General features: G+C 48.2%; 3 protein-coding genes and 1 long non-coding RNA gene across 5 annotated transcripts in view; 2 read left to right on the forward strand and 2 right to left on the reverse strand.

Annotated features, from left to right (window-relative positions):
• Nucleotides 1-1,486, reverse strand: part of dph5 (diphthamide biosynthesis 5) — a 13,047-nt gene extending 11,561 nt beyond the window's left edge. The window contains exon 1 of the mRNA XM_046030018.1: nt 1,436-1,486. Coding sequence (XP_045885974.1) covers nt 1,436-1,486 — 51 coding nt within the window. The remainder of the gene's footprint in view (nt 1-1,435) is intronic.
• A 599-nt stretch (nt 1,487-2,085) lies between these two features.
• Nucleotides 2,086-16,214, reverse strand: zbtb37 (zinc finger and BTB domain containing 37). 2 transcript variants are annotated; one of them, XR_006821830.1, is made up of 6 exons: nt 15,839-16,214; nt 12,298-13,231; nt 12,110-12,209; nt 6,776-10,722; nt 3,051-3,209; nt 2,086-2,941 (listed from the first exon to the last, which is right to left on the reverse strand). XR_006821830.1 is itself a non-coding variant. In XM_046030500.1 (4 exons), exons 2-4 carry the CDS (start codon nt 13,221-13,223, stop codon nt 10,198-10,200), a joined length of 1,551 nt encoding a protein of 516 aa, XP_045886456.1. In that variant the 5' UTR covers nt 13,224-13,231; nt 15,839-16,214; the 3' UTR covers nt 4,204-10,197. The 2 variants fall into 2 exon arrangements, 1 of the variants encoding a protein (XP_045886456.1); XM_046030500.1 differs by lacking the exons at nt 2,086-2,941; nt 3,051-3,209 and having other exon boundaries at nt 4,204-10,722.
• LOC123957610 (antithrombin-III-like) lies at nt 2,135-3,054 on the forward strand. Its single transcript, XM_046030546.1, has 2 exons — nt 2,135-2,447; nt 2,778-3,054. The coding sequence occupies exons 1-2, from the start codon at nt 2,385-2,387 to the stop codon at nt 2,952-2,954; spliced, it is 240 nt and encodes a 79-aa protein (XP_045886502.1). The 5' UTR covers nt 2,135-2,384; the 3' UTR covers nt 2,955-3,054.
• Nucleotides 6,290-17,369, forward strand: part of LOC123957614 — a 17,737-nt gene continuing 6,657 nt past the window's right edge. Inside the window, exon 1 of the long non-coding RNA XR_006821838.1 lies at nt 6,290-6,671. This is a non-coding gene — a long non-coding RNA (uncharacterized LOC123957614). The remainder of the gene's footprint in view (nt 6,672-17,369) is intronic.

Genomic DNA, 17,369 nt, shown 5'->3' on the forward strand with positions numbered 1-17,369 from the left:
AGCCAGAGCCCTGACTTAAACCCAATTGAGCATCTCTGGAGAGACCTGAAAATGGCTGTCCACCAACGTTTACCATCCAACCTGACAGAACTGGAGAGGATCTGCAAGGAGGAATGGCAGGATACCCAAATCCAGATGTGAAAAACTTGTTGCATCTTTCCCAAAACGACTCATGGCTGTATTAGATCAAAAGGGTGCTTCTACTAAATACTGAGCAAAGGGTCTGAATACTTATGACCATGTGATATTTCAGTTTTTCTTTTTTAATAAATTTGCAAAAATTTCTACATTTCTGTTTTTTTCTGTCAAGATGGGGTGCTGAGTGTACATTACTGAGAAATAAAATGAACTTTTTTGATTTTTGGAAAATGGCTGCAATGAAACAAAGAGTGAAAAATTTAAAGGGGTCTGAATACTTTCCATACCCACTGTATATGCCCACTGGACCCGATTCCTACGAATCTCCTCCAAGCCATATCTCCTACTGTGGTCCCGACAATCACTCCATGTGATAAATACTTCTCTGGCTTCAGGAACCTTCCCGACCGCTTTCAAAAGGGCTCGGGTTACACCCTTGCTTAAAAGACTTGACCCAACTCAAATTGAGAACTATCGACCAGTGTCTCTTCTACCATTTTTATCCAAAACTATTGAACGGGCAGTATTCAAACAGGTCTCAGAATTCCTCTCAGGGAATGACCTCCTAGATCCATATCAGTCTGGTTTTAAGAGTGCCCACTCTACTGAAAAGGCTCTTCTGTCTGCAACAGAAGCCCTAAGGTCAGCTAAAGCTACAGCCCAATCCTCGGTTCTTATCCTGCTTGACCTATCAGCTGCCTTTGACACGGTCAACCACAGGATCCTGCTATCCGCTCTCTCAGCAATGGGCATCTCGAGTAAAGCACTCCTGTGGTTCGAATCCTACATCTCGGGGCGTTCCTACAATGTTTTGTGGCAAGGACAGTTATCCTCCTCCCCCTGCCTCTCCACAGGGAGGCCCCAAGGCTCAGTGCTTGGGCCCCTTCTCTTCTCAATCTACACCACCTCACTGGGGCCGATCATTCTCTCGCACGGCTTCTCTTACCACTGCTACGCAGACGACACGCAACTCTACCTATCCTTCCCGCCAGGCGATCCCACCGTCTCGGCGATCACGGACTGTCTATCAGACATATCTGCATGGATGAAGTCTCGCCACCTTCAACTAAACCTCTCTAAGACTGAACTCTTGGTCATTCCGGCCAAGCAATCTATCCACCATAACTTCACACTACAAATTGGCTCCTCAACCATCACTCCAACAAGGGTGGTTAATGCCCTCCTAGCAGGTCTTCCAGCTTGTGTGGTGAAACGCTTACAAATGATTCAGAACGCAGCAGCGCGTCTGGTTTTTGATCAGCCCAAAAGGACGCATGTCACTCCATTACTCAGTGACCTCCACTGGCTCCCCGGGGCCTCCAGAATCCAATTCAACTCCATAATACATTTACATTTACTCATTTGGCAGACGCTTTTATCCAAAGCGACTTACATTTGAGGAACAACATACAAGCATCAACAGAGCATCAACTACAGATCTACAACTGACAATATATATAATACAAACTTACGTTCCTTCTCGGCCGCTACGCTCCACCAACGAACGCCGCCTGGCTCTGCCATCCCTTCACACAAAGCGACCTCAGTCCCTGTTCTCATCTGTGACGCCACGATGGTGGAACGAGCTACCGCACGCCATCAGAGCAGGGGCGTCCCTCTCTGACTTCAAGAAGCTCTTGAAAACTCATCTCTTCCGAGAACACTTCCTCTTATAACACCTCTAACTCCTAACCTCTAACATGCACTTCCTGTGCTCTTCTTCTTCTATCCCCTACAATGATCTTGTATTGATTGTACTTTTTGTTAACTCTTACTTCCTGCCCTCGGTATCTACCCCATTGATATATGTATTGTGAGCTCTTACTAGTATGTATTGCTGCTCTTACTAGTATGTATTGTCAGTTGTAGATCTGTAGTTGATGCTCTGTTGATGCTTGTATGTTGTTCCTCAAATGTAAGTCGCTTTGGATAAAAGCATCTGCCAAATGAGTAAATGTAAAGTGAGCGTGGGGCGTTTGGGAACTAACTAATGTCCAAAGATAAAGATGAACAGGTCAGAATATTTTGGTTTGATAACTTGTACAAGGTGTTGGGTGATACGGACCAATAGGAGCACAGAGCACAGATTTTATTGTCTTATGTTCTCTGACCCTGAACCTGTCATGTTTCAGCTGTGACTACTTTACAGATCTGTTCAGTAATATAGTCATTCTCAGAAAGTTGGGTTTGACGCGCGCACCATGAAGTGACCTTACAGTATTTAATACAGTCTGTGTGTTTCAGGGATGCTGGAGGACGGCGGCGATGGTCTCCACATCTCAGACGCCTTCCATAAAGCCTTCCTGGAGGTCAGTTATAAACTGCTGACATCACTGACTGCTGCTCTTTGATTGGCTTCTGTAATTTGTCTGTAAATGTAATTTCCCATCTTAAAGGTCCAACAGCTCTTTTAAATCTTTCATCGTATCAGAACCAAACTCTGTTGGGTCAGTAGTTTTGGTTTGTTGAACAAATTTCCACCTCTGTCTGCAAGTTGTACTTTTTCTGTGCATTCAGTTTTGTAAACTTGGACAATAAACCCCCCAAAAAGCCAAGAAAACCGATTGAGGACATGAACTCGGTGTCTCCAGTGAAGCCAGAGCAGACTGGATCCTGATAAACCGGTTTCTGTTCCGCAGGTGAACGAGGAGGGCAGCGAGGCGGCAGCAGCCACCGCCGTGGTCGCCATCGGACGCTCCTTCAACTTCAACCGGGAGGTTTTCCAGGCCGACCGACCGTTCCTGCTGCTCATCAGAGAGTCGAGCATCAACACGCTGCTGTTCACCGCCCGAGTGGCCGACCCCTGCAACCAATAAAAACTCTGAGCTCAAAATCAAGTACTAACAAGTAAATGTACACGTTCCTCTGTAACAGGCAGCGTGTGTCTGACCACGTAAAAAGAATCATCACACCTGATTTCTCTTCTGTGTTTACTCCACATCCTGCAGCGTTAGCCACACGCTACAGGTCAGATCACATAAAGGTATCATCCTTCAGATTTCACTCCTTTGGTCCTCAGTCCTGATGAGAATGTTCTTCTCCAGCATGTGAATCACTGACCATTCAAACTGCTGTTTAGACGGGTAATAAAAAAAAACAATTTATACAACTTAACTTTTAATATTTAGGACCATTTGGTCAAATTCTCATTCAAACTACTAGGATTTGCAGAAGCTGCATGTTTCAGCTCCTCTGCTCGCTTGCTAACTCACACAAACTCAATCGCAGTGATCAGCGTGCCAATACGAGGTTATACACCGATCAGCCAGAACATTATGACCAGCTGCTGGCACCAGCTGTCCGAGAGGTACTGACCCCGCAGACGGTTTGGAGATGTTCGGTCCTCGTCAGTGTTCAGGCTGCACGCCCAAGTGACTCAAATCCGATTTTATTTTTTTTGCCCATATGTGACTCGGATCTGATCTTTTTCTGACCGTGAGAACAGGCCAGGTCACACGGAACCTGATCTTTTCCAGTTTGGAATCAGTCTGAACGCAGCTGTAGCCGTGTTTCCATCTAATTTTAAGTGAAAGTTGACATTATTCATGGCTGTAATAAAGAAGTAAAGGTTACAAACCAGAAACCAATCCAGTCTCATGGACCTGACTGAGGTCTTCAGAAATGTCTTTCAACAGCCAGGTTTCCGGGAAGACGCCGCCAGCGGAAACAGCCGATCCGGCATGTGAGGTAAATGTTCGCTACGGCAGAACTTATTCAGCAGAGATGTTCCCGACATCCGTTTAACTCGTTAGCTCTTTTTCCAAAAACAGAAAAATCTCGAGTAAGCGTAAAAGATGTTTAGTGAAATTCCATCGCCCTTTTTTAGACGCTTCAAAATGTGAATAAGAAACACAACTTGTGAGGACACGGTGTTCACCTGCTGCCTAATGCATCCCACCCGCTGACCGGTGCCATGGTAACCAGGTAATCAGTTACTGACTTCACCTGTCTGGTCGCTGCTGTGTTTCCGTGCAGTTACTCTTCATCAGCGCTTCATGAACTATGAGTGTGCAGCTGCATTGTGGGTAACGAGTGCTGGTGAAGAAAGAGGCGAGTCGGTGCCGGTTGACACTTAAAGTGCTTTATTTCCTCTGAAGGAGATGTGACCTGTGAGTGATCTAGTGGTCATGGTGAAAGAAGCTTCTTCACATTTTTCTTAACTAATAATCAACCTTTGGCCTCACCCGCCCCCCCCCCCCCCCTCCACCAACAGAGACATGCAACATAAAAGATCTTCACATAAAACCTTTCAGGTTCTTCTACTACAGAACTTCTTAAGTACCTCCTCTTTAAAAAATGTACAGTATTAAAAGTTAATTTACTAAACTTTTTTTCTTGGACTCATTTTCTGCTTTGATATATTAGGATATACTTTGAGGAATCAACAGTAAAGAGTAATCTCGTTAGGTGAATATATCTAAATGATTTATAATTAGGCATGTTGTGGTCAAGGTTATTCATATACTAAACGTTTGATTCACGCAGTAAAAAGTAAAAAAAACAAACAAAAAAAGCCAGAAGTTTCAGACTGAAGCTGAAGAAACGTGAACGTTCGGAGACTCGACCGACTCAAAGACACCGTGAAGACCAGAGGGCGGCGCTGCTGTACGAGGTTGGGCTGTTTTCACAGTTTGAAGATGAAACTGGAACTGAAATGAGGGAAAGTCGGGAGCTGATCTGGAAGCAGCTTCCTCTCGACTTCAATTGGCTTGAAATGACTGAAAGCAAAAAGACCTCAGTGCAGAAAGGGGGACGCCACCCGGTTCGGACCGGTTCAGGCCAAGTTGAATTTGTTGCATAATTTGATCAGCAGCCAAAAGATTTGAGATTAAATCTGAAGTGATGGTTTCTTCCCTTCGCTGCACTTCGGTCTGTTTGTTCTTCTTTAGAACGAACGTGTTCGTGTGTTTAACTCAGAGCTGGGCAACATGTGAAACCTGTTTTACTCATCAGGAAATCCTGATGCCAGATTTCTCCTTTAAGAGAAAGCGCTTCACAGTTTTCTGCAGGTTTAGTGTCAAAACTGCGGCAGCTGAATGTTTGAACACAGCGAATGAATCCGGAAATGTTTCAGAGTGACAGCTCACCTGCAGCATTAGCCACGCCTTCTTTTCTCTCTTTATATTGTGATGAAATGAACATTTCTGGATGTTCGGGCTGATGTTCTGAAGGCTGTTTGTCTTTAGTGAATAATGAAGCTCCGCTCTCAGCTGCACCGACATTTAAAACATCACTAAATTAAAACGGGTTGCAGCACAAAGATTAGCTGTTGTTAAAGTGCACAGGTGTCATAACAAAACTCAAGCTAGCTTAACAAGCTGCGTGACTCCTTTATATCTGACCGCTGTAGCGACGCTGTGAACTGGGAAGATTTAAGCAGTTACAAAACACGACGCCGATAACATGACCAACAGCTGTTAGCTTAGCATCAGATACATCCTGCTCGTTCTAAATGAATATCGCTAAAACAGATTTCTACATTTACATCTGCAGGTAAGTTTATATTTAACGTTTGCTCCCTAAAACAAGTTTTAATGGTGCAACTAAAAACTGAGCGAGGAGTCACTGAGAACAATCACACGGCAACGTAACGGAGCCCTTCAGACGTTAGCAGCCGCCAAAGTTAACGTACGATTTCCTACTTTGATCAGCAGCCGACAGAGAGGAACATTTATTTAAATTTAAACTCCGAAGGCTAATATTATTATTATAAAAGAGAACATCTAACGGCTTTAATGTGTGTTTTTTTTTGCTGACCTCAGTGGTTTCCCTCCTCACCTGGCTGCAGTGATGAACAGGTGTAGGACCCTGTGACATCACTGCTGGGCGTGGTTACAGGTGTAACAAAACGCTGCTTTCCAGCCTCTTAAATATTTCCTGCATAAGTCAGCGTGTGCAAACCTTTCAGTTGCCTTATATGCACATAACTGCAATTATTATATATATATATTTGTATATCTAAATAAACTGAAGTGAATATTTGTGCATTCTGAAAACAACTTAACATATTTATAAAGTGTATTAATATAATATTCATAAACCAGATACTGCGGCATGTGAGCGGTAATACACAACACGTGACGGTGACGGTCACCGTGACACTGACCAAACTGTGCAGCCAATCAGAAACCAGTATATTCTGGTGGTTATTTGCTGCATTCCGTTTACCTCGGAAGTCGGAACTGGGAATGAAAACCAGGATCAACCGGCTGATGCCCACGTGTCCACAGATGGGAGAGTTCCCAAGTGTGATAAACACTTTCTCGCTACAGCTTCCACGCGGTTGATGCTCGGGGCAGCCATCTTGGATTCTGAGGTCGGGGTTGGTGAGGTTGTCCCGACTTTCCGAGTCGGAAACACGACTTAGGCGTTCAAGTTGAAATTTCTGACTGGGAACTGAGAAATCCCGACTTCCCGTGTCAAATGAAACGCTGCATAACTCCATATTGCCCAGCCCTGGTTTGTGTGTTTTTGTCGCCCTCTGCGGCGACTCTCAGGGATGTCTTACCTGCTGCTGTTGGGTTTATTTACAGGTGAGTTTTATTTCTGCGGTGTGTAGCTCGCACTGAGGTTTAGCGTTCTGCTACGTAGGGAAAAGGTAAACGTCCCGATTCACTGAATAAAAAAGTCTGTATACCTGAAAGTTCCTGGTTTTGCCTGAAGAGCGAGTGCGGCGGCGGCGGCGAGAGGAAAACTCGAGTCCAGCCAGCCGGAGCGAGGACAGAGCCGCTGGCTTCACTTGCATAAAAAAAGTTTACCGTCCACTGAGAATCTGATTCACAGCTCTGTAGAAAAACAGTAACAGCCGATCTGTGTGCTACCTGCCTGCCAACATCTGAACTCCTAGCTTACATTATTCATATGCAAAAACATCTTAGTAGTTTAAATATGTCTGATAATATGTGATTTTATATTGTTCTGTTTCTATAAAAAGTTCTGCTTTGATCCCGTCTCTCTGATAAGTGCTGAAGTTGGCCACGCCGTCTTTCCTTTGGTTGCCAGGTGACCTCCAGCAGGTGAACTTTGACCTCTGGAGGGTTTATTTTTTAGTCCAGCTCCATTTGGTCTGACGGGATCTGGCTCCTCGTCCTGTCGCCACCCGATCAGAACCATCGGACATAATGACGCATTACCTCTCCTGCACACGTGCCACTGTCTGTTAGCTGGCGAGCTAACATTAGCTGGCGAGCTAAAGTCACAACATATCAGTGTGGAAGTTGTTTGAAGGTAGATTGTTTCTCTTTTGGTAGAGCTGGGTTAGCTTCCAGGCTTTGTGCTAAGCTAGGCTAAACACATCCTGGACCCATCTCTGGACACACAGGGATGAAACATGAGACGCCGGAGAATAAAGTTTCACCATCGGTCATAGAAACGCCACAGTTTTCCTAAAAGTCTGCGTAATAGCTTAATGTTAAATAGTAGCAAGCTAACGTGAGCTAACACATCATAAGTAAGCGAACAATCTTTTGGCTTCTAGACTGATGTCAGAAATACATAAAATTAAGCCAACAAATGTTAAATAGTCAACATCAGTTAGCTTATAAACGGAAACATTAGCTTGTGTTTATACTGATTTTCTGTCCGTCCAATAAAATTTTATACTAGATACAGATGCTAATTATATTAGCATGAATGGGTTATGATTGCTCTGAAAGAAGTAGGAATTAAAATCAGTTAGTTTGCAAGCTAATGTTGATTTTCTTAACAAATGTCAACATTAGCAAACAAAGCGCAGCTGTCATGAGCATTAGCTCTTTTAGCAACAGGGGTCTTTGTAACTGACAAAGTAAAAACAGATTTCTTTGAGCCGCTGGATCACAATTTGAACGTGAAAGTCTGTTAGCTCGTAAGCTAATGTTAGCATTACTTCCCTTCATTTTGATGACAGCTGTTATCGTTGTTAGCTAGCTAGCATTCTGTTAACTGTCTGAATATATTTATTAAGTGAAGCTTCTTCTCGACTTTACTTCTTGACTCTCTCGTCAGTGACGTTTGAAGAGGAGACACGCCGATAACTCTACAGGGAAAGCCTGTAACGCCAAAGATGGCGGTTATTCCGCCCCTTCTGCTAAAAAGCCAATCGCCTGCTTTTAACAGCCGAGCCGGAAACATACTCCGCCAAACGTGTGGCTGCACTGACGGAAGGGTCCACTACGTGTGTTTAGTACTTTTTAAACCTTATTTTGGGACACAGTCATCAACCTGTTTGAGAAAGTGCAGTTGTGGCTCTCTGCCCGTTCATTCAGAGAGAGACATGATCCCGTTAGTCCCAAATACCTGACCCGGAGGCCTTACCAAGAAGGCTGCCGAGCGGCGGGACCCGCCTATGAGGACCTACGGCGTGCAGCAGATGTAATGCGTCATTAATTTTCTGATCCGGCGGCGACACTGCGTCTCCTCGTCCTCCTCGAACATTAAGCTTCTGTCGTCTGTCACACACATTGTCAGAGCAAAGAAAAAAGTGTCCAAGAAAAACAAAACACATGCTTGTATATAAAAATATCTGAGGTCTCTGTGTGAGTGATCAGAGCGCCCCCCGGTGGTGCTGTGCAGTGCAGCAACTGTATTGCGTAGTGATGAGAGGTAACTGAGCTGTGTAGCTTATCTGAGGCTGGACACCGTCCAGTTTTCCTGCTGTGAGTCTGTTCGGTCAACAGGCTGCCGGATGGTCCTTTCTAATCTAGTTCATCTGCCACGATACTCAAACATTAATCGGAAGAATTTAAACTCATTTTACAGCCAAATTTACAAAGATCCTGTGTGATCGGAGTTCCTCACTTTTCATCCTTTCACCGCGTAAAGCGTGAGATTCATTCTCCACCTCGGGGACACAAACATGTCAAACATGCATCCCATGACCTGTTTCCAGGGTGTGTACGACCACCTGTTATCACGGGACCGAAGTCCGGTTCTCAGGTCACCTACTGGAAAACGCCAGGGGACGCGGTCAAAAGCTCTGGTAATAGCTGAGTGCGTTTAGAATATTTAATACAGATGATAAAAGATGAGCGAAACTTCTGAAACTGTGATTTGACACAATTCACCAATCAGCTCATTCTCAAACTCATTCACTCAGAGTTGGAAGGGAAGCTGCAGTTTACTTTGAGTATCGGGAACTATTTTGAGCTCGGTTCCAGCATCTTATCTTAATGTGACACTAAACTCTATATCTTTGGGTTTTGGTCGGGTTCAAGTCACCTTGTGAAGCTTTGTTCCTGTTTTCTTACATCTCATCTCAGAGAAAGAAACCAATCAGCAGATTAATCAATAATAAAACTAATCGTTGGTTGCAGACCTGAAGGTGTTCTAATAGTTTTCGTTATTATCCCAGAGGGACGCTTGTTTTTTACAAACTGGACCTTTGGATCTGGGATCAGGACTGACAGGTCAGTTGTGTAATTGAGGACGGAGAACCGGATGCGGTTAGTTTTCTTGGTGACGGCGTACAACAGGAGTTCAGTAGTGTGAAGTTGTGTAGTGTGAGACCTTCATCCAGGGAAAAGATCCGAAACTCCGATCACACTGGATCTGAACTTTAACAGTCATAGTTTTCTCATTGAACCTTTTTGCGCAGCTAAATCTTTGATGCCGCTGTGGCACTTTTAAGAGGGCGCAGGATTATTCTCACTAACCTCGCTGCTCCAGATTGTCTCAAGGCAAATATGAAGAATTTGAGCCGTTAAACTGGCACAGAGTAGTTTGGCAAAGTTTCCACCAGACAGACTGTTGTGATGCTGCACTGTGAACCTGTAACACCTGTAAATATAAAAGTAGAAATCTGTAACATAAACTAAACGGAGGCAAACGAGGACCACGGCGTCGTGTGGTGTATGAGGTTGTTGGAGTGTGTGGCATTTCTTCGTTTTAGCTTAATCTGTCCGGTTCGGTTCGTGAAGGTAGATGCGGTTTAAAGCGGAAAAATCTCAGTTCTCTGAGGCGTCCTTTCTGTCGCTGCTTTGACTCCGGCGGGTTCAGCATCCTGTTGGCTCCCGGTGCAACAGAATCAGACGGCCCTTTACGTCTGTCACCCCCCACCCCAACCGTGACCCTCCCTCGGGGTCAGTCGGGCCCCGTGGTGGAGACCGAGGCCTGGGGACCCTCACTGTACTGGCCTCCGCCGCTGCTGCTTCCGCCCCCGCCCTCTGGCTCCTCCTGGCTGGGGGAGGCCTCGTCACTCGGCCCTCCCCTGGATGTGACGGAGGCGGTGGTGGTCTCGGGGGAGGCGCTGTGGGCCTCCTGGGGGGCGCAGCCCGGGTGGTTCTTGCGGAAGTGCTGGTTGAGGATGGCCTGGAAGGGGAAGCTCTTGCCACAGACGTGGCAGTGGAAGGGCTTGTTGCCGGTGTGCTTGCGGATGTGGTACTCCAGCTGGTCCTTGCGGGTGTACTTCTTCCCACAGATGCGACAGACGAACGGCGTGATGCCCATGTGCAGACGCATGTGTCGGTCCAGGCTGCCTTTCTGGTTGAAGGACTTGCAGCAGTAGATGCAGGTGAGTCGAGGATTGTAGCGGAACCAGCGGTCTCCTACCTGCTCCCTCAGGTAGTCCTCGTAGCCACCCATATCGAACGCTGCATGCTCCTCCCCCTGCAGGCAGAAGGAAACGTTAGTACAGACGAGACCAGAGCAGGCTGAGCTCAGGCTCAGCATGGTTCCAGAGCGCTGACTCGCCCCCTTAAGGGGTTTGGGGTTTCAGTGTTTTACTCCCAGATCGGGTTTCAAACTTCAGCACAGAAATGTGTGCTTTAGAATTTTCTAGAGGCCACCGAGGAGGTTCTAGGCGGCGTGGTGAATCTCTGCCAACAAGGACTTTCTGTTCTGGAGGCTCTTTAATTTAAGGTGAGCAGGTTTCTGAAATGAAAACAGGCTTCTGTTATTGGCTGTAATCACGTAAAGGTCAGACCTGATCACGCTATAAGCACTTGTTTGGCCACAATAGTGATTCTTCTGTTAAAAGAACCGTTTCACAAAGACGAACCTTTGCGACATAAAGTGGTGTTTGTTTGCACGTTATGTCTGTTTGATCCAGATAAAAGCAGCTGTAGACGTAAAGAGGCTGGGCGATAACGTTACATGCTGCGCGCGCTCCCGCGGACGACAATCAGTTCCTGGCCACGTAAAATCTGATCTCAGGTCTGTTAACACCTTATACAGTCTACGATTAACACACAGTTAAAAACGGGTGCAGGGACGTCTGGTCACCCTACTCATGGTAGAACAAATTTATGTTTCACAGCCGTCTGTACTGCACGTAGAGAATCTAAAGGAAGCTCTATGGGGCCCTCTGATGTTCTTATGGCAGCTGAGGAGGTTCTGGGGATCCTTTAGTAAGTTACAGCGGCAACTGTGAAGTTTTTGGATTGTTTAAGAGGTTCTAGTGGTCAATTAGGACGTTCAGAAGGTTCTAATCTACTGGAACATGAGGAGGTTCTACGGGTCCTTCAGGAGTATCTGGGGGTAATTTAAGAGGTTCTAGTGGTCACTGTGGTGATTCCCCACTGTGACACATCCACCAATGTGTCCCTGAGGAAGACACTGAACCTCCAGACGCGTGCGACCTCTGACCTCTGACATGTACAGCAGCTGTAAGTCGCTTTGGATAAAAGCGTCTGCTAAATGAATAAATGTGATGAATGAGGGCGTTCTTGTGGCAACTGATGAGGTTCTAGCATTAAGGGGATTTCGGAAGTTGAACACCGATGTGAGATTTTGGAGGGACGTGTGACGCAGTGCTGTCCGCCACCACCAGATTGACTGTAAGTAAAGAGGTTTTGAAGTGGAGCGTCAGCTCTAAACTTTATGTTGTGGCCGTCAGGCTGAACAACATTCTAAACCGGGATTTACTAACAACATCTAACCTCTGCATTTTCTAACGGAACACTTTATGGAACACGAACGCCGCCAGGCTCTCCCGGCCGGCTTCCTATGTTGGCGATTGTTCCGGTCCACCTGTGAGGGGGTTGGTTTTTGGTACCTGGGAGCTCGGCTGTCGCAGCTCGTCCGCCCGGCTGGGAGACTCGCTCTTCGCTCTCTGACGCTCCGCCAGGACGACCACGCTGCCGGTGGGACTGAACCTGACGCATCAACACACAGAGACACACAGCGTCATGAGGCGTCCACGGTCGGGACGGCGCTCTGCAGCGTGACATCGCTGTGACTCACCTGTCTGTCTCGCTGAAGCTGGAGGACGGTTGGACTCTCTGCGCCCCCAGTGCTCCCACCGGCCCCGTAACCAGCGTGCTGCGTCCAGATGTGTCGATCATGACGGTGGCCCCCTCCTCCACCGGCCCCCCATCCTCCTGGTGCTCTCCTGCTCCGATCCACTCCTCCATCCTCTCCGTCTTGATCCTCACTCGGTCCGTGCCGCCGCCCTCCTCGGCGCTGCCGGTCCGCTCCGGCTCGCTGCTCGTCTCCACATACCACTGACCCGCCCGGTTGATGCGAAGGATCGGTTCTTTGCCCCCTCTGCCGGCGGCGACCCCGGCCCCCTCCAGCCCGCTGTGCTCCACCATCGGCGACGGGCTGAGCGGCTCCTCAGTGGGGCTGACCGCCTCGCACGCCTCTGCAGCTCCCCGTGGGCCGAGGAGCCGCAGGCCGCCATGATGGCCGCCTCCTCGCACAACAGCCTCCAGGGTCCTGTTGCCCCTGGAGCCCCGCGCCGCCTCCTCCTCCATGGGCTCCTCATCCAGGTCAGCCAGGCTGATCTTCAGGTGGATGCCCTCCAGGATCTGGGTGCAGCGGTCGATGATGTGCTGCATCTGCAGGAAGCTGGCGGCCGTCAGGTAGCTGATGATGTCGGCGAGCTGCAGGCAGAGGCGGCCCGTGTAGCAGAAGGACAGCAGCTGCTCGAACACCGTCGGGTTGCGGATCACCGTCAATGAGACGGTGCTCATCTGGCTCAGAGACATGTGGTCCCGGAAGTAGGGTGAGCTGGCTGCGAGGACCACCTTGTGCGCCCGGAAGCTCTGGCCCTGCACGTTCACCACGATGTCGCAGAGACGGCCCTGAACACGCAGCTGGTTCAGGTGGGACAGAACCGAGTTACTGAAGTCCGGGATGTCCAGCTGGATGCTGCCTGTGCGCTCCATGCTGCAGCCTGCAGGGACAGACCGGGATCAGAACCAGATCAAGGTCAATCTCTAAAATACAAGCGTTATAACAACAATCCAGAATCATCCTGATCTCTAAAAGCTGCGTGACGTGTATTTAAATGTGGATCAATGTGACTCTGGGGGACCCCTGAGCTTCTCTGGACCCCTGAACTTCTCTGGTGGACCCCTGAGCTTCTCTGGACCCCTGAGCTTCTCTGGTGGACACCTGAGCTTCTCTGGGGGACCCCTGAGCTTCTCTGGTGGACCCCTGAGCTTCTCTGGTGGACCCCTGAGCTTCTCTGGGGGACCCCTGAGCTTCTCTGGTGGACCCCTGAACTTCTCTGGACCCCTGAGCTTCTCTGGGGGACCCCTGAGCTTCTCTGGTGGACCCCTGAACTTCTCTGGACCCCTGAGCTTCTCTGGGGGACCCCTGAACTTCTCTGGGGGACCCAGTCACTGCTACAGAAATGGAGTTTTAACTTGTGTCAGTGCACCTCCTAAGCCCTGATCCTGGACCAGGTTTTGCACAGCAGTCCAGATCTGTGACGTTTCAGTTTCTGATCAGCTCCGGAAAGCTGCGACAGGATGAACGTTGTTTAACTCGTGAGGTGGAGAAAACGAACAGAAGTGAAACTGCCGCTGTGGACGTTTGTGTTGTTGGTGGTTCATCAGATTTCCTCTATTTTCCCTGCGACACTGAGCAGCTCAGTGACTGAAGCCTCAGAGTCAGACAGCCGAGCAGGACTGTGACGGTCCTGGATCAGGACCAGGACTGAACCTGAGCTGAGTCTGTAGCAGTGAGGACGAACACCGAGCTACTAAGTACATTTACTACAGCACCGATCGTTTGTGAAATGCAGTGGGGCATAAAAAACTAAAGATAAGAAGTAAATTAGATCCGTTCTGCACGCTCTCCCTCCAACACCTGCCACGTCCTGAAATCTTCAGCATCATAATCTGTATTTTTCTATTCCATCATTAAAACTTCCTTCTAAGAACTCTTTCACACCTGAAGGTTTTAATGCATTCAGTTAGCTCTGGTTTGGTTTCACACTGCAGCTATTCGAGCGCACTAAACAACTTTAAATGGCGTCCTGGCGTCTACGTGGGCTGCGTCTCCCTGTACTGGACACTGACTGGGTTGTAAAAGGACTGAGGCGTCGGCGTCTTGTCAGCTCAGCGGCGAGCTTTGACAGAACGAAAGAACAGATACGTGTTGTTGTTATGGCCCGACTACCTGCAGCAGCAACTTAACTCGAGGCTTCTTCAAATTCGCCAAATGAACGTCCTCGCTGTGCGAAAGGAGGGAGGAGGCAGCAGCGATCCTTCTGCTCCTCCGTCTGAGGAGAGGCCGACTGTTTCTGAAGATGAGCTGATTTATAAACGTGTCCTTATTTCAGTGCATTTCATCTGCTGCGTCCTCTTCTCTCCTGTAAATGGTCTGAAAGTAACCGAGACTACCTCCTTTCATCGGACCATATTCCGTCTGTGCGGTCCGGCCCGTGGCCCCGGGAGGTGTGAAAGGGCCCTGAAACAACACGTTTCTATGTTAGATTGTACTAATATACATACAAATACTGGAATTACACACGACTTGTACACTGTTTGATATCGTTTATATATCAGGCGCCCGGCTCTCTAAATATCGGCATCGGCAATTGAAAAACTCGTAATCGGTCAACTGCTCCAAGGACCGAGGGCGTAGAGAGATCTTAAAGCCCTGAGGCTGATCTGGGATCTGGGATGTTGGGCGGTATAATTAACACAGATTACAGTAGAAAACCCCGTATCTCCAGGTGTAGGTGATGAAGAGTTCCTTCATGTTCTGAGAAAATCCTCCTTCAGATAAATAAAAACTTCTGGGATCAGCTGCAAAACGCATCGTCACAAAGAGATACGAGGTTCTCACAGGACACACCTTATAGACCATGATGCACTGCTGCAGATTAAACCAGCCAACAGGATATAAAGGAGTTAAAATGCAACATCCACATTAATGCAGCAGGAATATTAATCCAGAACCATCAGATATAACAGAGAAACATTTTGCTGCAACATGAGTACTTTTACTGCAGTACTGTATGTACACGCTAATACTTCGATACTTTACCTGAAGGAAGGTTTGAATGTAGGATTTTTACTTGTAGTGGAGTATTTCAGTGTGGTTTAGTATTTTTACTGCAGTAAATAAGTAAAACTTCCTCCACCGCTCCTGATGACAGTTGTGGACCAGCACCTGGACCAGCACCTGGACCAGCACCTGGACCGACCCACCAAACTTCAGCCTGTTCTACATGTTCAGAACCGGATCGGGACTGGAGTTAGACCTGAACCTGTGTCCTGTCAGAGTCTGTGATGCTTTAGTGTCGTCACCTGTTCTGAACACTGAGCTCACCTGTCTGTCACGTGACAAGTGAAGAAACTGGGACCTGGTTCCGGACCAACATGGAGGCATCGGTTCTGGTAAAAGCATCACAGAATCTGAGAGGTTTCAGGGTAACACCTGTCCCGGTCTGACAGCAGGACCCGGAACCTGATCCGGACACGCAGGGCAGTGCCGGCCTGCCTCGGGGGACCAGGTTAACCCCCCAGGTGTGTAGCCGGACTCTCACCTGAAGGGGGGACGGGGGGAGATCGGGTCTGGTTTCAGGGCGAGGTGCAGTCGAGGCTTGAGTCCGCAGCTAGCTGAGCATCGTCAGCAAGGCGGGAGATGATGAGGGCTCAGCACGGCTCGGCCCGGCTCGGCCCGGCAGCCTGCAGCTCCACCCGCCGCTCCTCCGGGCTCCGGCGGCTCCTCCAGGCTCCGGCGGCGGTCGTGACGGGTTCAAGGCCGGAAAACAGCAGCTGAGCTCGGCCTCCGGTCCGTCAGCAGCCGCTCTGCCGCCATTCCGCAGGAAGTGAGGCTCGGTTCAGGCTCGGTGTCGGCGGACCGCCGCAGCTTCTCATCTTCCTTTTTCACGGCAGAAGGGCCGAGGCTGCAGGAAGGAAGGAGAGGAGGACGAAAACGCGCGGGGTGCGCTGGGAAATGTAGTTCATGTCCTGCAGGAGCGCTGGTTTAACGGCCGCTTTAAAGACTTCACATCCCGACATGCAGCTGAGAGAAGCGGGGTCATGATGGCACTTGCAGTTTGGCAAAGTGAAGTTCACGCACGCACGTACGCACACACGCACGCTCGTTAAACTTCTAGGAGCAGAAACGAAACATAAACAAATCGTGCACGAGATCCAAGCACACTTTTATAAACTCTCTAAGAAATGTGAAAGCTTCGCTGTGTTTGATGCTGCAGGAACAAACGTGAAGACATTTATGCAAGAAAAAGCTGAACAAATATTTCATAGAAACATGAGCTGATGTGTGGTAGGTGTGTGTGTTCCTGCACACGGCTGTCTTTGTGTGTAAAGTAATTAAAAAGGTGTTTTGGATATACAGAATACAGACCTGTGAACATGTCACCCTCAGTGTCTAACGGTGTGTAGTAACAGGCTGTAACATTACACTTATCTGACGCTTTTATCCAAAAAAAAGGAAACACGAAAGAGACTTACAATTGTTTTACATGTCAGAGGTCGCACGCCTCTGGAGCAATGAGGGGTTAAGTGTCTTGCTCAGGGACACAATGGTGGATGTTTCACAGTGAGAATTGAACCCGGGTCTCCCACACCAAAGACATGTGTCTTATGCCCACCCACACCCAGGGTCTAACAGGCGTGTAACAGGGTCTAACAGGCGTGTAACAGCGTGTAACAGGCGTGTAACAGGGTCTAACAGGCGTGTAACAGGGTCTAACAGGCGTGTAACAGGCGTATAACAGGGTGTAACAGGCGTATAACAGGGTGTAACAGGCGTATAACAGGCGTGTAACAGGCGTGTAACAGGGTGTAACAGGCGTATAACAGGGTCTAACAGGCGTGTAACATTACACTTATCTGACGCTTTTATCCAAAAAAAAGGAAACACGAAAGAGACTTACAATTGTTTTACATGTCAGAGGTCGCACGCCTCTGGAGCAATGAGGGGTTAAGTGTCTTGCTCAGGGACACAATGGTGGATGTTTCACAGTGAGAATTGAACCCGGGTCTCCCACACCAAAGACATGTGTCTTATGCCCACCCACACCCAGGGTCTAACAGGCGTGTAACAGG

The sequence above is a fragment of the Micropterus dolomieu genome, linkage group LG19 (assembly GCF_021292245.1).
Source record: "Micropterus dolomieu isolate WLL.071019.BEF.003 ecotype Adirondacks linkage group LG19, ASM2129224v1, whole genome shotgun sequence".
NCBI classification, from domain to species: Eukaryota; Metazoa; Chordata; class Actinopteri; order Centrarchiformes; family Centrarchidae; genus Micropterus; species Micropterus dolomieu.